At 43.6% G+C, this 22128-nt stretch overlaps 1 protein-coding gene across 1 annotated transcript in view; it reads right to left on the bottom strand.

The window, feature by feature from the left end:
- LOC310819298 (disabled homolog 1-like) overlaps window positions 1–20478 on the bottom strand; it is a gene marked incomplete at both ends in the record, with an annotated part of 21875 nt that extends 1397 nt beyond the window's left edge. Inside the window, 11 exons of the mRNA XM_083690541.1 lie at window positions 440–1066; window positions 1454–1553; window positions 1881–1928; window positions 4257–4319; window positions 5149–5214; window positions 6216–6254; window positions 7242–7361; window positions 8500–8631; window positions 10521–10619; window positions 13335–13474; window positions 20409–20478. Coding sequence (XP_083546667.1) covers window positions 440–1066; window positions 1454–1553; window positions 1881–1928; window positions 4257–4319; window positions 5149–5214; window positions 6216–6254; window positions 7242–7361; window positions 8500–8631; window positions 10521–10619; window positions 13335–13474; window positions 20409–20478 — 1504 coding nt within the window. The remainder of the gene's footprint in view (window positions 1–439; window positions 1067–1453; window positions 1554–1880; window positions 1929–4256; window positions 4320–5148; window positions 5215–6215; window positions 6255–7241; window positions 7362–8499; window positions 8632–10520; window positions 10620–13334; window positions 13475–20408) is intronic.
- Between the last annotated feature and the right edge of the window lie 1650 nt (window positions 20479–22128).

Genomic DNA, 22128 nt, shown 5'->3' with positions numbered 1-22128 from the left:
GACAGGCATTTTTTGTCTGACATTAAGTAAATCACATAGCTAGCTAGCTGCCTGTGATTACAGTTCAGCTAATGCGTTTGTCAGCTTGATTTTAGCTAAACTGTAATGCAAGACAGCCAGCTAGCTAGCCAGTGACTTTACAGTTGCAGTTAGCTATTGCAAGGAGCTAGCAACTCCACCTCGAACTGAAAGCTCTATTCACCTTGTCATTTAAGGCTGAAAAGGATATTTGCATTATGATTTCACTTTTAAAGCGAAGTGAAATGGATAGAAAGCTGTAGTAAAATGCTAGTAAAATCTGTAAAAATCTGTTTAATTATATTGCAGTGTTGAATTGTATATGTTTCACTGTAGGATCTAGTGTGAACAGTATTGAACACTTCTTAGAAGACGAATGTGGTAAAGGAGTGAAGGAGTGAAGGAATGAAGGAGTGCTCACGCGAGTCAGTGGACGGCGACGTGGAAGTGCCCGGGGTCAAGGTCATCCGAGAGAGGTCAAGGGTGCTACAGCTCCCTTCCTCTTCCTGGGTCACGGCTGACGGTGGCTGACTACAGGCCAGGGTCTCTGGGACGCCCATGGGGCCGGGCGTACCGCTGCTGCCCGCCGCTCCTGCCAGCATGGAGGGCCCCTCGCCCCCCTCCGAGTCCAGACTGGTCCCTTCCTTCGCCAGGCTGTGCTGCTGCTGCTGCTGCAGATACTGCTGGTACTGCAGGAGCAGGGCGGGGTCGGCGGCGTGCTGGGGGCTGGTGATGGCCGAGGAGGGGGCCGACAGGTCGCAGGCCTGGGGACACACAGTGGTGAGGGGCACCAGGCCCTGGAGCACGGCGGCGGGGAGGTGGTGGCCGCCCACGGCCTGAGCGTGAGGCATGTAGGCAGCCATGGCAGCCCACTGCTGCTGGGAGGCGGGGAAGATGTTGGCCTGGCTCCAGATGACAGGCTGGCCCCCAGGCAGGACCTGAGCTACCTGGAGGGGGCCCTGCACCCCGAAGGCCAAGGTCTGGGCCTGGCCGGTGAAGGGCTGCTGGGCCCACTGGGCGGCCTGGACGGGCCCCATGGTCATATAGCCTAGGGAGAGACAACAGGGCGAGGGGAGAGGAGAGAGAGAAGGGAAGTTGATATAGACACTGTTGACTGTATTTCTGGCCGCTGAACAAAGCTACAACATACCCATTGCACATCCATATGAGGATCAGTTCCAATAATATACAATATTTATGGTGTAAAGAAGTGATCTTGTGCAACATAGAGAAAGTCTTTGATCCGGGGGATAGGCCGTTGCTACAGATACAGGACTGTATGGGAGTCGTCCCAGTCTTAGCTGGTTTGACTGTAACACTATCCCTAACCGTTACTTTAAGATCACACTTAACCTAACCTCAACATGCTACGCCATTGGAGGGGAGAACTATGCCTTTTAATTGTGATGGTTGTTTGTTGGTTGTCTGGGGTTACCTGAGGGCACCTGCGTGGGGCTGAAGGGGGCATACATCTCGGGGGGATGCTGCCGGTGGCTCCTACTGGGGTCCAGGGTGTTGGCAGGTGACGGTGGCATCTGTGGGAACAGACAGGGGTCACCAGAGTGAATGTCATCCAAAACGTGACATACATTCCAAACCACACTCATACCGTGGTGGACCGTATAAACGCTACGTTTTATTATCCTGACACCTATTATTCTCATAACCCTGGGAGTTATTTGACCCATTCTGTACGTCATATGTGCATCATGTTCCATGTTTCCTTCTTTGTACGATACGATACAAAATGAATGTGTTAAACTGCAAATGAAAACAGTGTTGTTTTTTCATGTACTGTATGTCATCACTGCAGCTGCAGTTCTCTCTTTACCGTGACGAAACGAGGGGGGGCAGTTACTCACCGAGGGAGGCGTGGACATATCGCCGAAAAGATCAAAGTGGTTGATGTTCTGTAAGGAGACGGTAAGCAGAGAAAGTGGCAGAATTTCATGGCAAAAAAAAACAAAACAAATACATTTCAGCCAGATTTGCCAATTCTTACCACACTAGCTTCATCTATAAATAATAGGGTGTGGTGGTTGTCGGTGGATAGGTGGGGGAGTGAGACTATCCACGAAGGGAATTGTACTGTGGATGCCTAGAAATGACTACCACTCTCATTTCATTATCAGAAAATGTATCTAAAATGAATCTCTTGAGGTGTACTATAATTGGGTGGCTAAAAGGCTATTCAACCCAATAAAACCAGCTCTGATGAGATATTCTTATGTCTCCCAATCAAGCGGACCCCTGAGTCCCACAATGCATTATGATGATGACTACTCTTAAGCTGCAGCGGTAGATTGACAACTGTTTTTTTTCTGTCACTCAATATACTCAATGTACAGTATGTTAAAAAGCTTCTCTAACCACCCCAACCAGACAATGAGATCAGCTGACCTTATTTCAGATGTGACCCCATTGTTATTTCACCATGGTTTTCTCTCATAGAACATTTCAGAGCTGGCACACAGGTTCTTGAAGACTATGAAATGGTAAGTCACATGAAATGGATGTCACACAGACTGGGGCCATGCACAAGCGGACGATGAATCACCATAAATGCATATGGGATTTGGCATGCTATAAATGCACACGAACGTAAACGCACACGTACACATACACACACGCACATACAGTACGTACACACACATACACAATAATATAGAAAAAGAAGAAGAGAAAATGAGGGAAAAAACGGCAATCAGTCTTCCTCAGGTGGGGTGGGGAGAGGAGGGGGGTGGGGGGGGGGAGGTAACATTGTCTATGTCCTCTTTGAATTTCTGTAGGGGAGAACATATTGTTCTTACAATCTTATCCATAAGGGGCAGGGGAGTCTGAGTTTGGAACAGGAGAACAGACAAAGGTTACAGTGGTCTTCCCCACAGGCACTGATGCACACGTCAGGGGAGCTCTAGGCTCTCACAAAGCTCCAACTGAATGCACAGACAAGCAGTAACACTTAGAGATACGGAAGCACAGCTACTTATACCAGCATGGGCTGCTTGGCCAAGATAGTGAGGGGCCAATACACCATATCTGCTATATACACCGAACAATCAGCACACCAGGGGAGGCTGGTGGAGGTAGAAATAGGAGGACAGGCTCATTGTACTGCATGGAATGGAATAGGGAATAGTATCCGTTTCTATGGAATGAGGAATGGTATCAAACACCATTTCTATGGAATGGAATGAGGAATGGTATCAAACACCATTTCTATGGAATGGAATGAGGAACGGTATCAAACGCCATTCCTCATTCTATTCCATGCATTACAATGAGCCTGACGACCGATTTCTACCTCCACCAGCCTCCCCTGCAGCACACCAATGGACAAAGAAAGCCCTCTCTTCTAAAGTCGTTGGAAATGTTTTCTTCTCAATACAAATGTCTTGACATATAGGCTTGAATAAATGTTTGACAGATGGTCTGAGGTATTCTAGCTATTGCGTCTGACACAGTGCTCTTAATCAGATGGAAATTCAGGATGGAGAGAAATATATTTTTCTGTTTGCTAACCCTAAAAACTAAAACGGGCTAGAGATGTTGTTGTTCTTGGAAATGAATCTGCTATAAAAAAAATATATTTTCTCTTCATTCTAGAGTGCTGATGAGTCTGCGGTGGCCAACGATGCAACGCCACGGCATGCAGCTCCACAAACCAAACACCACCTCCACCAGCAAACATCTCCTTTTCACCTCTGAGGATGATGGAACAACCACCTAATATTCAATGTTATTCAATAGCCACAAATGTCCATTTTGGTTTTCTCCCATGTTTTTCACGTTGCCTAGTAGTCCACCATGCCACAACATTTATTGAGGATTTGAATATAGCCTCCCTTTAAAGCTGCTTCCTTTCAAATTCATTATGTGTAAAGATTTACAGACCAATCAATTATTTGTTTGGGCAGGCTATGCATTGCTGATGCAATGTATCATTCATAACTGGAAGAACACTATGAGAACACGCAAAGACCCTGCACAACGTCCTTCGTCTGCTTAGTGAAAGGATAACAATTTGAGATACTGTAGTTACTTGACAGACACCCGCACCTCTAAAAACACAAACGACAAGGTCTGCATGTATGGGCGAGGTTGTGTGGGTCTGCAAGGACAAGCATTATAATGAACACATACAAGGGGAGGTTTGAGTGTTTCCTTCGAGAATGACAGAGAGGTTTGCCAGTGGGTAGGGGAATGAAGGAACAAAGAATAAAAACAAAAACACCTACAGTCATGAAATGGCGCTTTGGGACGTCATAGATCCCTTCCTTCTGCTGACTGGTGGATGGGACCTGCGTTGAACGTCGATTCAGATAAAGAATAAGTGAGCAACACCATTTTACCAAGGCTGGGTATTACAAAACAAGAGCTTACAAAATTGGAACCCTCTCTGCTGCACTAGGAATACTCTTTATTTATTTGAGCCTCATTATTGTTGTCTTTTAGAGTGATGTTATGGAAATTCTACAGTTGTGCTCTTGAATCAATTCTACTTAAATCAATATTGATTGGAAGATTGTGCATGCTAGTTCTTCTGACGCTAAGAGAACACATTGTTATTCTCCATTTGTGTGTTCAACAAGAGGGTCACATTTATGGAAACTGACGAGACCAGTACTGCTTTGTATATTTTCCTAACATGAATCTATTCACGGTATAGTTAACAATATTGTCTCTCTCTCTCGGCTCGCTGACTTGGTTTTCTTCAAGCCTATTGATCTTTTTTCATTCTGAGATCAAATGGCATGGCAAGTGATTAATCTCTCTGCATCTTTCATCTTCAGAGAGGCGAGGGAGAGAGAGAGGAGGAGGAAGGAGGGGGGCCAGATTAAATCACACAAACAGGTCCCTAGAGGCTTCTGTTGGTCCAATGAATGGGCTATACCAAAAGGTCAAAGCTCTGGATATTTAGGAGACCACATAGGTATTGAATGGTCCTGCCTAAATAACCTTGGCTTAAGAAGTTGACTTCTATTCTCAGATATGTACCAAGACTGGTGCTTTTGTGATACCGGGATATGGGTGTTTCACCCAGGATGAACTTTCTGACAAAATATCCAAATATTCTTTCTACTCTACGAAGGGTGTAAAAAGAGGAAGGGGCGGGGCTTGGTTTTGTACCTGATAAACGCTCTCCTCTGATTGGGGGCCACGGAGGGGTTCGTGTCCGGCCTCAAACACAATGTACTACAACAGAGGTGGTGGGCGGGGCATAGAGGTATGGAGGGAGATGAGATAGATAGATGGATAGATTGAGAGAGACGGAGAAAGAGAAAGAGAGGGAGATAGAGAAAGTAGGCAAAGAAGAGAGAGAGAGGAAGAGAAATAGGGGGGGAGAGAGAGAGAGACAGAGAAAGAGAGGTAGAGAAGGAAGAAGGATGAGGAAAGAGCACAAGTAATTGGTCAGGCAGCAATTCAAGGTACTATTGAGGTCTAGAGTCCTGCTGTTCTGCTCTCTCCTCACTGCCATCAGCAGAACCACGCTCCACCTCTCCACTACAATCTAGACACATTGGGTCGAAATCCAACTTGAGATTCACGAGCGTAACTAAATACTTTTCGTGCAAATCTCCAATTCACATCAATGTATTATTTACACGAAAAGCCTGAGTTACACACACAGATCTCAGCTTAGGATTCTCCCCACAGTCATTGGCTTCATGTATTCCAAAAAAACAAAAATTGTCACTGCTACAAAACAAAAATATATATATATATAATTCTATAATAATGTAAAGATTTTAGAGGGGTTGGGCATACCACTGAACATTGCATTCAGAGTAAGGGTTAGTGTTGTCTGTATTCAGTGTGAGCAAAAGAGTAGAGAATCAGGTTCAGCCAAAAGCAAGGGGCATGAGGATAACAACCAGTCAGGGGGGCAGGTCTTAGAAATCAGAACATATACACAGATCAACTTAAAATATGGTTTTACAACACTGCACTGGCAATGGGAGTCGAATGGTTGAACAAAACTGTCTACTAGGATGGTCTACTGTGTATTACTGAAATGGTGGCATATCATGAATCATTAATTCAAGCAGATCAGTGGAGATATTTACATTAAGGATTCATTGTTTCTTTTTCAAGCTAAAATTAAACATGTGAAAACACGGTCGGTAAGTAAAGCTAAGGCATCAGGTCAAATGATGTTCCACTCTTAGTTGTGACTGGGTGCGTGTGGAACGTACCTGGTAAACAGGATCGTCCACCTCATCCTCCAGAATCGTCTGTGTGATGGTTGGAGAGAAGGCATGTTTTACATAACACAGTCCAAAGGCAGAACAGAATCAGACATGGGTAAAGCACATGTCAAACACTGTCAAATACTGGAGCTGCGCCTGATTTAGTTTGCCTGCTTCGATGGAATCGATTATGGAATAGTTCCCAAATTGCAAACTCCAGCTAAATCAAGCACACCTCAAATACTTGCAAGTGAAAGTCTAAGTAGAACAAGTCTAAATGGAACAGGAAGGAATATCAAATGGAGACAGGAAAACCAGCATACTGTGTCTGGAGCTAACTAGGAGCACAAAAGAGAGTAACCAATGCTTTCTGTTCAAGGAACTCAATGTCCAAGTACGAGTGTAACGTGCTGTAATACACACCATCGTGAACACAGGTATACTTGACATACTGTATATGTCTGTTACATCCATGTAAAGCATGAAACATCTCCATTTCCATCTATGTATATTGAAAATACTTAACAAAAGGCAAATAAACACTGCACAATGAATATCTACATAGTCAAATTTCTACAATGATATACAGGCTACTAAAGCCACTTGAGAGGCTAAGAGCATCCATATTTACTTATTTACTAAGCACTTGTATGCAGTGTGATCTCCCAGAGGAGATGAAGGTCACACAGAGCTGAGTTCAACAGTGATTGGACAGGAGGAGAGTTGGTCAAAAGTACAGTAAGTGGGCATTCACACTGCTCCTTTCCTTTGCTGCTGCAAAAAAAAGAGCAAGGAAACTCGTGAGTGGTGCCCAAAAAATAGAATTGCTTCTCTGATGTAAGAGCGTGCCCAGCACTCCAAAGCGTGCTGCTGTCCCATAGAAAATAATGTAAAAAAAAATAAAAAGCCACGCTCAAGCGCTATCAAAAAAAGGTGCTATGTGCTAACAGGCCTTAATGCAGCCGACACACAATCAACACATCTCCAGGTGCAGGCTACCAAAAATGTCATTAAAAAAAGGGCTGCGTTTACCTGGTACACTGCCTGTTCACACTGCTTGTCTTTCTGAGCCTTCTTTTCCATCTCCTCTCGTTGTTTGATGTCGTAGATGAGCGTGAAGAGGTCACGGAGGTCAATGATGAGCGGCTCGGCCTGAGGGGAATCGAGGGTTAGACGGTGGGAAAAGTCTTTCAACTCAAACTATCTGATGTATTCCAGGTAACAAACTATTCCAACAAACATGCCATCTGTCTTTGTTCTTGTCTGATTGGGTTCTGGTATTCTGGTCATTGAAGTTGCTTTTCAGTGAATTGCTTGTACCACCAAGCAGATGGTACATATGTAGTGCCTTGCATAAGTAATGGGACAGTGAAGAATTTTCTCTTCTTTTGGCTCGATACTTCAAAAGTATGATTTGAAATCAAACAATTACTATAATGTGATTGGTTTCACCATTTAGAAATGACAACACTTTGTATACATAGTCCCCCTATTTCAGGGCATCAAAGGTAATAGGACTATTGGCTTGACAGGGGTTTCTGGTTCGTCAGTTGTGCGCCGTCACATCATTTGCGTAGATATAAGAGAGCTGTCAATGTCTAGTATTGATCTATCTAGGCTTTGCATTTGCCTTTGGAGTCTGCTATTGATGTCTGTCAACATCAGGACCAAAGAGGCGTCAACGAAAGTCTAGGAAGCCATTATAAGGCTGAAAAGTAAAAAATAAAAAAAGCAATCAGAAACATAGGCAAAACCTTAGGCTTGCCAAAATCAACAGTTTGGAACATCATTAAAAAGAAGAAAAAAAACCTGGTGAGCTCAGCAATCCAAACAGGCTGGTAGGGCAAGGAAGACTGGATGACAAAAAAAAAACTAAAAAAAGAACTGTCCCACAGATCAAGAATACTCTCCAGGAGGTACAGTAGGCATGAATGTGTCATAGACTACCATCCGCAGAATACATCACCAGCCGAACTGCAAGGTGCAAACCACTAGTTATCCTCAAAAAGGATGTCAGGTTACAGTTTGCTAAATGTACGTAAAACGCCTGCAGAGGTCTGGAAAAGGGTCTTGTGGACAGATAAGAAGTACAGTCTTATGAGCAGTATACCAAATACCTATCTATGGCACTGTATACAGGGAAATCCAAAAGGGTCTACATGGAACTAAAAAGAGTTCTTCTACAGGGACAAATGAAGAACCCTTTTTTGGCACTAACTTTTTTTTCTAAGAAACTTAGTACCTAAGTTAAAGTTAAAGTTAGTACTACTAGGGAACTCAGTAAACTTACCGACTGGCCAGACTTGATGGCCACAAACCTGTGGTGGCCCTCCTTCCCACAGACATAGCCGAAGGCGCGGTGGTCCCTGGTATCCTTGGCGATGTAGGAGATCTCATGCACCGAGTGGTGATGCATGAGAACCTGAATATACAAAGAGGAAGTGCCATGTCATGAGCAGGAAATGGCGTACACAAAATGGCTTTACTCTAGTCTAGTTTATACATTGTATTCACATGTACAGGATGTAAGGTACTTTTTCATGAGGTCCATGAGAACAGTAGTGAAGTGAAATGGGACCTATTTGGACAGCATGAACTGAGTGTTTCGAACCTTTTGCCTGGCTATTGAATGGCAGACACAAGGGTAGGGAAGGAAAATGGATATTAGTTGTTTTTCAAGTTGCTTTTTGTCTTACAGTGTTGGCAGTGTTTTGGAGGATTTGTTTTACTGTTGACAGGGAATAGGATTGACAAGAATAACTGACACTTTTGGCCGTTCTTCCCTTCTCTCCTCATTTCAATGAGATGTTGCACATTTTCTGCATGAGTAACACCAAATCAGACTAGCATGCCACAGTTCCATTTCCACGTATTTGTTATGATTTTTCTCACCATGGGGAATGTTGCTATGTACTGTGCATATGCAAAATTTGCATCACCAACAGAGCGTGGCCGAACCACAGGGCACCCCGACACACTAGGTCAAAAGTACAGCTAACACTGCCACGCACGCACACACGAACGCACGCACACACACACACACACACACACACACACACACACACACACACACACACAGACACACAGACACACTCACACTCACACACACACTCACTCACAAACGCGCACACACACACACACACACACACACACACACACACACACACACACACACACCAACCTGCTGCTCCACTAATAGCGTTGATAGGCTTTTAGTAATAGGGTGGAGGTTTTTAGAAAATATCTGGGGCTTATTCAGTGGGACGCAACATTAAGAGCTAATGCTTGACGTTAAGTGTGTGGCAGCTAGAAATATATAAAGCTACATTTATATTTAGATTCTTTTCTCTACATCACAGAGATTCTTGACTATTCTACATAATTTCTGACCATTCAGTGATGTTGTGTCAATGTTGTGAACAATCCTCCATTTTACCATCATGATTGTTGTGGAGAGCCACAGTAATCGGCACTCAACAATGATGGGAATCAGGAGGGTGGGGCCATGGGATATTATGAAGTCATTACTGATGATTGGCTGGTACTATTCCCAGAAAGTGGAAGTCATCAATGATGAGCCTTGAGGGGCGGGACCACAGTATTGCGTAATGGCGGAGCTATGGGATAATTAGCGGTTAGCCTTGATGATCATTAGGGGTGGAACTGAGGGCTAATTAGCGGGTAGCGCTGATGAGCGGAGTGGGCCTATCTGCGCCTCCGGATGGGGAGAGAGAGAGGAACCCCTCGATCATCCTAATGGAACAGCAGGCCTGTTCTGGATCCTAAGGGCTCCCTCATCAGCTCATCTCATAACACCATAACATCACTCACTCATTGTCATTAGCATTAGCAGCCATGTCTGTGTCAGAAGTGGCCCTGCAGCAGCCCAGGTTCAGGTTAGGCTGCCACTGTACTGTAGGTCAAATCCGTTTACTCAGGGCCATGTAGAAAATCACTCTGCACCAAAGTAGCAGAGTAAGACAGGGCTAGCGATATGCTACTACAGTAGTTGTATATTGATATGTTACAAATCTGGGATCGGGAAAATATCGTTGGTTGGTTATCTTATTGCATTTTAGCTGTTTTTAGCTGTAGTATGGTCTAAACAATATATGTTGTTTTTTTATAGGTAAGAAATACATTGTGGCACAGACAAGTCAAATGTACAGTATGTCAGGTAAACAAGATGGCAGCTCTTGCACATGTGGCTCTGAGTGAATTGTACGAGCCTCTGCCCTGGGGGTGTCCTATACAGTGGGCTCATGGGGCAGCTGGCCTGAGCCTCACCCACCGACTCATTACATCACTCACCCCTGATCTCTCATCGTAAATCTTGATCCCGCCAAAGGAGACAGTCAAGAAGACTCTCTGCTTGTGCTCCCCTTTGGATCGTGCTGAGGAAGCCATTCCCTGTAGGAGATAAAAAAGACACGGGGAGATGAAGGGAAATACGCAACCTTTCTTCTCAGTTTCAGGTGAGTGTGACGGAGGGGAGGCGGGAGGAGGAAGGGGGAGGGAGGGTGACAGCTGTTACATAAGGTGCGATAGGACAGAATGTTCTTTCATGTGTTTTTTTTGTTTACCTTCATTCTCAAACATTCTCTGAAGACCTCATTGTTCCTCCTCAGTCTTTTCTCGTTGCCTTCTTCAAGGCCTTTTCTGTCTTAACTAGGTCTGCTCCTCCTTTGTGACATAAGCACTAACTACAATATAGAACGTTTTGCTGACTGAATGCATTCCGCTGACCGCCCCAACTCACCAAAGAAACTTCCGTCACGTCTTGCTGACTGAGGGGCTAGGGAGCCTTTGAAGTAGATTTTCCCATGGATCTCAGCTCTTTTTTTCTTAACCTCTACGAAAACAATTAACATTTCCTCCATGTACCACAGACTCACATGGAGGCACGGCCCACACGTCTGACATGTCTTTCATGTAAAGGAGGCCGTGAGAGAGAATAGAAGAAAGACCCGCTCCTTGTGCAGAACACGTCTGACAACCCTGAGACGAGCCACGTTGAAAAGCCTGTACAGTACATATATCTCCCTCTCTTTCCAACTTCGGCAGAAGATCTGAGCCCCAGCCGCTGAAGAGCGCTTTGAACAGCATCAAACTCTTCCTTTCTGTCTTTCTACGAGCGGGACATAAAGAAGGGATTCACTGAATAGAGTCTATGGCCGCCGTCAATCGACCATCGGCTTCTCCATTTTGGTGGATTAAGTTCTCCGGGATCTGAGAGGCAGCTCAATAGAGACCCCTTCCCCTCCTCTAGCCCTCTAGCCCAGATAATAGCATGCCCCTATTGACTGGGAACATTGACTGTAACTGGCTGTGACTGCCGGTGGCCAAGGGAGTCATACGCAGGTCATTGTTCAAATGTCACAGCATGGCTCAGAGAAACGTGTTGTTGGTTTATCAGACGTGCGGTGCTCACATTACATTCAATATGAAAGGATGAAGGGATAAAAGGCTTTGCCTGTTGGCTACGATATGCAGTGTGCCGGTAGTTCGACTCTCTGCTTCATACACGGTTAAACCATCTAACTCTTCCAGAAGAGATTTAAAAACAACCATACTTTCTCTTCGGCAGACGGATTTATCTCTATCCACTCCTGCAAAGGCGCTTATGCACCACTATTGACCAACAGTTCGAGCTAAATACTTTTCCCTATTACAGAAGAGACTACATACTGTATCACTACTACTAAAAAGAGACTAAATATCACCACCACTAAAGAAGAGACTACCCAATGGGCATTCTTTGGTTGTGTCGCAGTTGTGCAACAGTCAGAATCTGGATTGATCTCGAAAAACAGAATCTCAAATCTCTCGATTGAGTTTCTGGGAGCTAAGGAAGTCAAAATGGGGGACAGGAAGTTGTCGGCAAATGCTCCACCCGACTTAAGTTTTTGCTGAAGTAATAACTGAAGCTCCTTTGTTTATATATATATAAATCTATATCATATATATCAATATATATCACACATTGCACAGAATGAGAACATGGAGTTAGCTGAGAATGTCTGTGATGTTGTCATTTAGCTGGTGCAGTGTGCATTCAATTCCCCCAAATAGTTCTGGTTAAATCTCCACCTCCATTTTGAGCACCGCCTCTTGATTCGTTGATAGAATCCCTAACACTGGTAACATCAACAGAAGGATACCTGACCCACAGACCCTGATTTAGTACAGTTAGTTGTCAGACTCTCCATTAATGTGATAATTGGATGATTATTTTTCTACATTGGATTAGGTTTGTCATTTGATAGTCACCATCCAACATTGCAACTTGGTTGCACATGGGTTTAATGTTTTATATGAATGTTTTATAAACGTCATCATAGGGGTCCATGGGTTGAAAATGAAAGTGTTCTTGTATGATGACTGTCAAAGGATGACTGTCAAAGCATTTAAGAAACCCTACATTTCCACCCATGGGAAACTTTGTTACAATGTTGGATCCTGACTGCCAAATAATTCAATCAAAAACTCCACTCCACATGCTATCTTTTTACAATGTTGTATAATGACCATCAAATTCTTGTGATTGCTGATGATTTTTTATAAATCTTTTCAACCCATGATCAACAATGTAGCAATGTTGGATGATGACCATCGATAAACACCATCAAACCAACGTGGTATAAAGGTGTTACCACATTCTACTGTGCAACGTTTGTTTTTTAACGTTGTCCCACATTTGTTTTCCAATGTCTTTCTGTGGTAGGCATATGACAATGTCTTTTTACAATGTCTCGAGTTTCTGCACCATATTATTTCCCATCATGACAGCTACACACTGATACAACCTTAACCAAAAGACATTTAGTCAATTATGTCAGTTTTTCTAAAATGCCCATGGAGTAAATACCACTACCACTAAATAAGGGATTAGAGAACATTATAGGCCTACTGTAGCACTACAATTATACTATTGTATAATAGTATATATACTAAATCATTTTCTCTCTATCTGATAGGTGAGTAAAAGGCCTGAATAATGATGTCATGTAAAAGGGGCTGAGTGGTACCACTACCACACTGTCCCTCTCTATTGGACACACACACACACACACACACACACACACACACACACACACACACACACACTGTCTCACACGCGCACACCTTGAGCTTCATCATGGAGTCCTGGCACAGCTTGTCCCCGCGAGCCGCTGTCACCTCATCAATCCCGATCAGCTTGGCCTTGTAACGCACGCCATCACCGCGGAAACGCTTAATCAGCCCCGCCTCACTGCGGTCCTGACCTGCAGTGGGAGAGAGAAAGAAAGAGAGAGAGAGAGAGAGAGAGAAAGAGAGGGAAGAAAAAAGAGACACATTACTCGAGGGACAAGTCAGTTCAGCTGATTTCAATAGCTCTATGTGTAGTGCCTTGTTTGATGTCTAAGAGGTGAGTGTGTGTGTGTGTGTGGGGTGGGGTAACTGTGAGCGGGAAAAACAATATTTATGCAATATGAAATGTATGAGGAGAAAACAAATGTAATTGATATCGATTCTATGAAGATCTGCTGAAACCGTAGTACTGTGAGACTATATAGAGCAAAACGGATTGGACGACTAACAAGCTACAATCACCATTCTGGGGGCTACCGTGGGAGGTTGAGGAGGGTTTCACTCCATGCACACCCACCGTTCCCATGTGCGCTATTGGTGGTGACAAACAGCCTGAAAGGCTGCTATTGAGAAGAATCATCTCGGTCCAGTGCATGCCCACAATTCACTAAGCCCCCCCTGGGTGGTGGGGTCTGGGGGGGCTGGAGAAGGAGGAGCTTTTTGATGTGGCCTTCCCGTCTGTCTGTCCTCCTCCCCCAGACACCTTAACACCACCTTGACAGTGACAGTTTTCTCATTTTGTTTCTCCCCTATTTAGTGTTTTGATTATGTTGGCCTAAAACCTCAAAAGCGCCGCTGTCTTGTAGGTGAATAACCTGACTCTGCATAACCTGTAGTGGTTTGTCAGTGTTAACAGTCAGCCGCTGACACAAAAGGGATAGTGATGTTCCAAATCAAGGTCGCCGGCACCTTGGAGAATTTAACACTATTTCAGGCCTCTTCGCTCCTCTCTATTCTAGGCCACAAACCCATACATCAGTTTGCCGCACATTTAAGCGGCTGGCTAAGCTGTGTGCAAGAGTAGGACAAGCTTTAATATCCCTAACAAAAACCCGTCAAGCAGCGCACTAAGACCATATTACACCAAATGAGCTTATTCCACTCCAGAAACATACAGTATACGCCATCCTTGCTACATCTCAGTAAAAATGTAATTTGAGTTTTTTATTTTTTTTATTCTATATTTCAGTAACATGCCTTGTCAGTGTTTCCCAGGGAAAACATGGAAAGAGAAAAAGGGCAAATTAAGGAAGGAATGCGGCTCAGTTCAAATGTCATCTTGGCTATACACACTGTCTCACTAATTCAGAAAGGTTAAACTCTCTAAAGAAGAGAAGGCTTGAAGATGCTAAAGTCATTAAACTCTTTAAGTAAGTGAATGTCAAATTGGGCTCCAATTTAGACTTTTTTCCCTGCCAGAGGAAAATAAGCGTTATACTGTTACTCAGCATATTAACTGGACTTGCTGACATGTTCTTAAAACAACTAAATGGGATAAACTGCCCAATTTTGGACCATTACATATTTCCATACTATTTAGTAGGCTTAGGGTCCAGGATGTCATACTACATTAATAGAAAAATTAAATCTGGGAAATAAAATGTGATGTGGTATGCACGATTGAAACTTGGCTGCCGCTAGCCCAATTTGTATCTAGACTTTTTACTTTTTACATTTGGATGTTATAGAAATCTAGTCACAGATTGGTAAGCAATTTTCCAGTGGTCATCTTATGGAATGCTAATTGAAATCGGGAAATGCTTGAGACAAGGTAATTATTTCCAGTTTACTTTCCCCCTAATGTGAGGCAATTTTACATGTAGAAATGTCTTCAAATCCGTGATGTGAGTTGTCATTTAGCCACTTACGACCTTTGAAGCTAAGTCACCGCCTCCCCTGTGCCTACAAATCTGTGACTAGACTTCTACAATATCCAAATGTAAAAAGTAGTACAGCTAGTCACAAAAGGGGCTATGAGGATGTGCTATATTATATACAGTGTCCTTCATAAGTATTGGAAAGAGGAAGTATAGCATATTTAGAGATACCTTAAAAGCCTGCAGAGGTCTGGAAAAAGGTCTTGTGGACAGATAAGATTAATGTTGTGTACCAGAGTGATTGAAAGTGGAATGTTTGGAGAAAAAAGGATATGCCCAAGATTTACAGCATACCACCTCATATGTGAAACATGGTGGAGGGGGTGTTATGGTTTGGGCATGTATAGCTGCCACTAGAACTGGCTAACTTGTCTTAACTGATGACATTACTGCTGACGGCAGCAGCAGAATGTATGCTGAAGTGTACAGTAACATCTTGTCTGCTGTAGTCTAAATGTAATGGATGGCGCTTAACCATACAGTAAGACAATGACCCAAACAAATTGCCATAGCAACTAGGGAATTTTTCAGGGCCAAAAAGTGGAAGGTTCTTGACTGGCCAAGTCAATCTTCAGATTTAAATCCAATTGAACAAGCATTTAATTTGCTGAAGAGGGAACTTAAGGCAAACAGACCTCAAAACAAACAACAACTGAAGGTGGCAGCAGTACAGGCCTGGCAGAGCATCACCAGAGAAGATACCTAGCGTCTGGTGGGGTCAATGGATCGCAGACTTCAGGCAGTTATTGCATGAAAGGATTGTTGACCAAATACTATAACTGAGTGCTTTATTTGGACGTTATATGATTTTTCCCAATATTTTTGGAGCCCTGAAATAGGGGGAGTATGCTTAAGAAATGTTGTACTTTCTAAATGGTGAAACCAATCTTAAAGAAAAAACACTGAATTAAAGCTGAGAATCTCTATTTTGATCCCACAGTAATTGTTTTATTTAAAATCCAAACTGTTGAGTATAGAGCTAAAAGAAGACTAGCTAAAATGCTTCCTCTTTCCAACACTTATGGAGGGCACTGTATGTTTGATATATCCAATGACTTAAAACCATAGACTGGCAATGGCGACGTCATTGCGATGGAAGTACAGTATGTGGAAATCAGCAAACTTGTCTGTCTAATCATAGCAATGAAAAAACATACGCAGATTGACTTGGTTATTGATAAATAATCATACTGAAGTGTTCGGCGTTTGGGTGGAGTAACGAAACTTCGTAGTGATATGACAAGACGTTTTGCCTGTAAACCAGAAAATCTGCAATTTATCCACAGCTTTCAATTCACATCAACAGATGGTGACACCTAGCCATCTATGCTTCGTAGGACATTGAACATATATAGTCTTGATGGTTAGCGCTGTCAGTATATATAGCTTGCTAATTTTAATTCATGATTACTAAAACGTTGCATGTTGGTCTTGTTTTTGGGAGAAGGGGATTTTTGATTGTTCCTTCAATGAATCATACACAGCTTACCATAAACTATATATACGTACACATACATACAATACTGTATACTGTAGACCTAATACACAGCACCACACACAGCATGCTATATCATACAGTACAAACACCCTGTGTGTCATTCAGTAGGCTACATCAACCACCATCTCCTTCAGTGTAGCACATTGCTGCTTTGCATACACAGTTTGTGCCAACTTTATAATCACACTTGAGGAGAGATTCAGAGATTCATGCACAGATCTACAGAAAGAAACTGCATACTAAATGAAAGCGTTGATTCAGTGTTGTAACCCTTGCAGTACGTGCTCTGGGTTCAGATTACGGTGAGTGCACGCTTGTATTTGTGAACCCACTACTGCCTGCAGGGGATGTTGCCTGACGTTCCAGAGTGCATGGAGCAGAAATATGACACACACTCTGGCCCCTGGAACAATTACAAAAGGTTGAGCAGAACCTGCAGTTGTTTTTGATGCCTGAGTTCAAAATACTGTTTGCAGAGTAGCTAGCTGGCTACATCAAAGTATCACCGGCAAAACTGAGCATTTTAAAGGAGGGTGGAGGGATGGACTTTTGTGGCAGATTTAGACGACTGTAAGTACTACGGTTACCCACCTGAGACCCTTTGACCGAATGAGTGGACAATTACCGACAGCCCTACTCCAGCCTCTTTTGCGAAGGGGCTAAGTGCGATAACATTGTTGTGCCCCTTGCCACACTAAAATGGGGACGGGGAAGGGACAGATGGCACCAGATGGAGAGTCATAAGTGCCCCTCCAGATATGAGAACTTGGCAACATATATTTTTTGCTTGGGAGCCCAGCATCAAGGCAGCTTAACCTTTGAACTTTTAGAAGACGTACCCATCTTTCTATGTATCTATCCATCATTGTCTCTATCTACAGTGTATATCCACGCATGAAACTGTATATATGTACTGTTTGCATGTATGAATGTATGTCCAGCTACAGTATGGCTACACGTACTGTATCTTTACATGTTTATACATTCTGTATACAAATGTACAGTATGGTCGATGTTTGTACTGTATGTATCTACAGTATGTACTGTATGTATGTATGTATGTATGTATGTATGTATGTATGTATGTATGTATGTATGTATGTATGTATGTATATACTGTACTGTATGTATGTATGTATGTATGTATGTATGTATGTATGTATGTATATACTGTACTGTATGTATGTATGTATGTATGTATGTATGTATGTATGTATGTATGTACTGTACTGTACTGTACTGTATGTATGTATGTATGTATGTATGTATGTATGTATGTATATACTGTACTGTATGTATGTATGTATGTATGTATGTATGTATGTATGTATGTATATACTGTACTGTATGTATGTATGTATGTATGTATGTATGTATGTATGTATGTACTGTACTGTACTGTACTGTATGTATGTATGTATGTATGTATGTATGTATGTATCCGTCGGTCTGTCCATCTATCTCTATGTCTATCAGCCCACCTCCCATAATGTACAGTATGTGTTTGTCTCATGAGTTGTTATGCTTCTGTTCTGATGAGGCTGAGAAGAAACATAGAACATGAAAGACAGAATAGGGAAAATCTGTCTCAACCATCTGCCTTCCCCGTGTGTATGGACTTCCATTCACAAGCCTCAGCACACACAGAGACACACATTTACAGACATTTAGCACACATAATCTCAAACCCACACAAAGACAGAATTAGGATATGCAGTTTGCAGTGTGAACTTAGATGGAGATTCCCTTTAGGTGAATCGTTAAACCAATTAGAGAGTTAATGAGGGGTATTGTGCACATCATCAATACAGTGGATAATACATACAACTATTGATGTGCTTTGGGTCATGATGGCCAGGCTCCTTACAGAGGGTAAACAACATTATCATTATTACGGTAATGAAACAGTACGACGGAATAGTTGCACATCACATCATAAAATCGCTAACAAGAAGAACTTGTGGATGCACCATTGCCTAATTCTAATAGAAAGATGATATAGTTAAATGAATTGTATAATGGTGTTTCATTTCTAGGGCATCTTTCAAACCTGCCAGTGCAATACACGAGAGGTGACTGCAGATTTACGCTGTGTGCAGTCTTTTTTTTATTTTTTTTTAAGTGAATCATTTTTTTGCACAGATTACAGTTGGAGAGCAACAGTTGCTATGGAGATGGAGTGAAGTCATGCATGTGAAGCAATTCCATCGATAGGCAGAGGGGAGGTTTACCATCGGAGACAGACACCGCAGTAAGGTTGGATTCCACAGATGTCAGGCTAGAGAACAGCATGGATTGAAATCCCTCAAACTAAGAGGCTAAAATCAACATTTCCCTCTGTTGCGTGGAGGTTGTATTTCTGTTCATTGATAAGTACATGCATCTTGTACGAAACTGACAGACATAGACGCACAGTGAGACATAGAAGAACAAAATTAACCACTACGAGAGAGAACCAAAATTGAACAAGAAAACACACACTTGTAACACAAACACATTCCGTAACCAGCCACCCATCCACCCAAAGAAAAACAAACAAGGCTTTGTCTGCTCTAAATGTAGGCCAGTCCACCCACGCCTCGGGAGGGTCTTTCACTTGGTGCTGGTCACCTCTCTGCCAGCGGAGCTGTGTGACAGTGTGCATCAATCTTGATGTCCCACCTCCCATTTCCATCTATATTAATCTAAATAGCATCTTTGGTGATTTGGCGGCAATAGGCCCTGCGGCACATGGGATTAACATGCTACAGTTGGGGCTGATTGCCTGCGCTGATGGCCCCTCTGCCTAGTCGCATGGCCACATCTGTAATAGGGCTCCCCCTCCTTCCCGCCACCCCCCACTTAACTCAAATCGATGGGCTCTCCTCCAGCCGAGGCATTTATCTGAAGAATCCGACAGACCTGGTGAAACGGCCACGGAGGACCCGGCCCCAGAGCCCCGCTCCTGTCCGCCCTGGAGAAGCCAGATTTACCGGACTCCTGCTGGAGTGCCTTTATTCGTGGACGGAAAAATGGAGAGAAGGGGAAATGAAAGGAGAGAGAGAGAGAGAGAGAGAGGGGCAAGCATCAGCCATTTCTCTCTCCCCCTCTCTTCCTCTCTCTACCTCTCCCTCTCAGCCAATTCAATCCCATTTCAATCTCCCTGCGATCGTTCCGAGGCTGTCTCAGCCTATTACATCACTTATGCTGTTCATCAAAGTGACAGGGTGTGAATTCCCCCATCCATGACACCTAAATCATGACACTGCCAACCCCCCAGGCCACATGCAATAGCTGTTACTACATCTGGATCTCTGAGGGAACGGGGTGCTCTGCAGGCTGACTGAAGCTTTTCCTGATAGGGGAATGATATTTAGCTCCCTTCAACATGACTCACTATTACAGACAAACGTAGGCCAAAGAGCCTGCATCTTTTCCTGTCAACTTGAATAAATGCGGTTGACTGGATGCGTATTGCATACAAATAGAGTATAGCTTTCCTCTGTCTAATGTGTGTGGGTTGGTGTTGTGGGCATGTTACCTTATCTGTGTGTTTGTGTGCATGTATGTGTCTGTGTGTGTATATGTGTGTGTAAGCACAGTGTGCATGTGTGTTTGTGTGAGTGCATGCATGTGTGTGTGTGTGTGTGTGTGTGTGTGTGTGTGTGTGTGCGTGTGTGTGTGTGTGTGCGTGCGTGTGTGCATGGTCTTTACCTTTGGTCCTCCTGGACTCCTTTCTCACGCTGGGTTTGACACCTGGCTGGAGCTCGGCCTCTGCTGACATCCTCCTGAGTCCTTCTTCCTCCCTCACAGCAGATCCACCATGGGTTATCACACCACTCCAACCTCCAATGTTCTAGCCCCACTGGTCCCTATCAGAGCAAGTCTAGGGTGGAGATCTCCTCCACGTCCATTGTGAGAAGTCTTGTAGTCCTCTTTAGTGCAGGTCCAGCATGGGTGAATCCCGTGCTCAATGCAGATCCATCTTGGGAGGTTTCTTTTTTACGGCGGCTTCAAGGTGAACTTTGGGGTGGCCCTCTCGAAGGCTTCAGACAAACTCTAACAGGGTTAGATCGTTTTCACTGAAGGTCAACCATCACATGGTCTACTATAGCTTTTCAGTGCAAGTCCACCTGTTGTTTAGTGTATAATTTTCCCAGAGGGAACACATGGGTTCGGTATTCCTCCTTAGAGCAGATGGATTATGGATCCTCCTCTTTGGTGGCCTAAATTAGACTGAGTCCAGCAGTACATGTCAGTCATTCCCTCTGCGCACTGTAAGACAAAGACACAGGGGAGAAACGTAACGTTAATGGGGTGACTATAAATGAACGTGACTAACACGTTCCTCTAATCAGTCATTATCGCATTGAGCAAACCTTGGAATGATAGCTACCAATTTACAACTCAACAAAGATAGTTATTATCCACTGCAGATCACAGATGTATTCAAACCTTAAACACAAACATTATTCCAAAAGTATCCGCTCGTGTATGGTCTGTCTCGCTCTATAAGAAAAGAGAGGGATCTTCAAAGCAATGAATGACAGGTCCTGTTGTAGGACAAACTATGGAGAAAATTCTGGCATGGGAAGCTATTAATTGGAACCCCCAGTGAGTTTAATGCCCTTGAATCAGCCACTGCTTACATGGGGGCGCTGCCAAGGCCTGGCACTGAGGCTGGCACTGGGGTTGGCATGGTGACGTTCATTGTTGGAGTAGACCCCTACTCCACTCTGCCCTAAAAGAGCAGTCTCACGTTGGCTGCACATGTGTTGGGTGCACATGCTTGTGTGTGACATTGTGTGTGTACATGGTGTGTGTGTGTGTGTGTGTGGGTGTGTGTGTGTGTGTGTGTGTGTGTGTGTGTGTGTGTGTGTGTGTGTGTGTGTGTGTGTGTGAGTGAGAGACACAGAAAAAGCGAAATAGGGCAGGGGAGAGAGATGGAGAAAAGAGGCTCCAGAGACTCCTATTACCCTGCGATGAGCTGAGACACATTGCATTTCCATGAACAACAGGTTATTGTAATCGTAGTCAATTGCTGTTTCTCTGTGGGAGTGTAAATGTCCCGGCCGATGTTTCGCCATGCAGAGAATTTCACCAGGGAATGATTCAAGTGCGCTTATGAGGCAGATAATGTCTGCCTCACGTCAGTCCGAACGGAGGGCAATCTCCATATAAGTATGTCTCAAACAAAGCCTTGGAGTGTCAGCAAAGGGAACGGCCTTTTCCTGTCACAAAGAACCGTATCGTAATGTAATTTTCATTAAAGAGGAGGGAGATATGCCTCATTGTATTAGACAGAAAAGCGATTTAATGTGATGTACGACTGCTTTTTCAAAACCAGTGGTATCTAGGTCACCCAGGCTCCCAATCTGCTCTGTGTTTTAACAGCTTCGAGTGTCTCTTATGATTTGGGTCAGAGTTAACGAGC

This window comes from Argentina silus, assembly GCF_951799395.1.
Source record: "Argentina silus genome assembly, chromosome: 18".
In the NCBI taxonomy this organism is placed as follows: domain Eukaryota; kingdom Metazoa; phylum Chordata; class Actinopteri; order Argentiniformes; family Argentinidae; genus Argentina; species Argentina silus.
The sequence above is the reverse complement of the archived record's forward strand: the minus strand, read 5'-3'. Positions and strand labels throughout refer to the sequence as shown.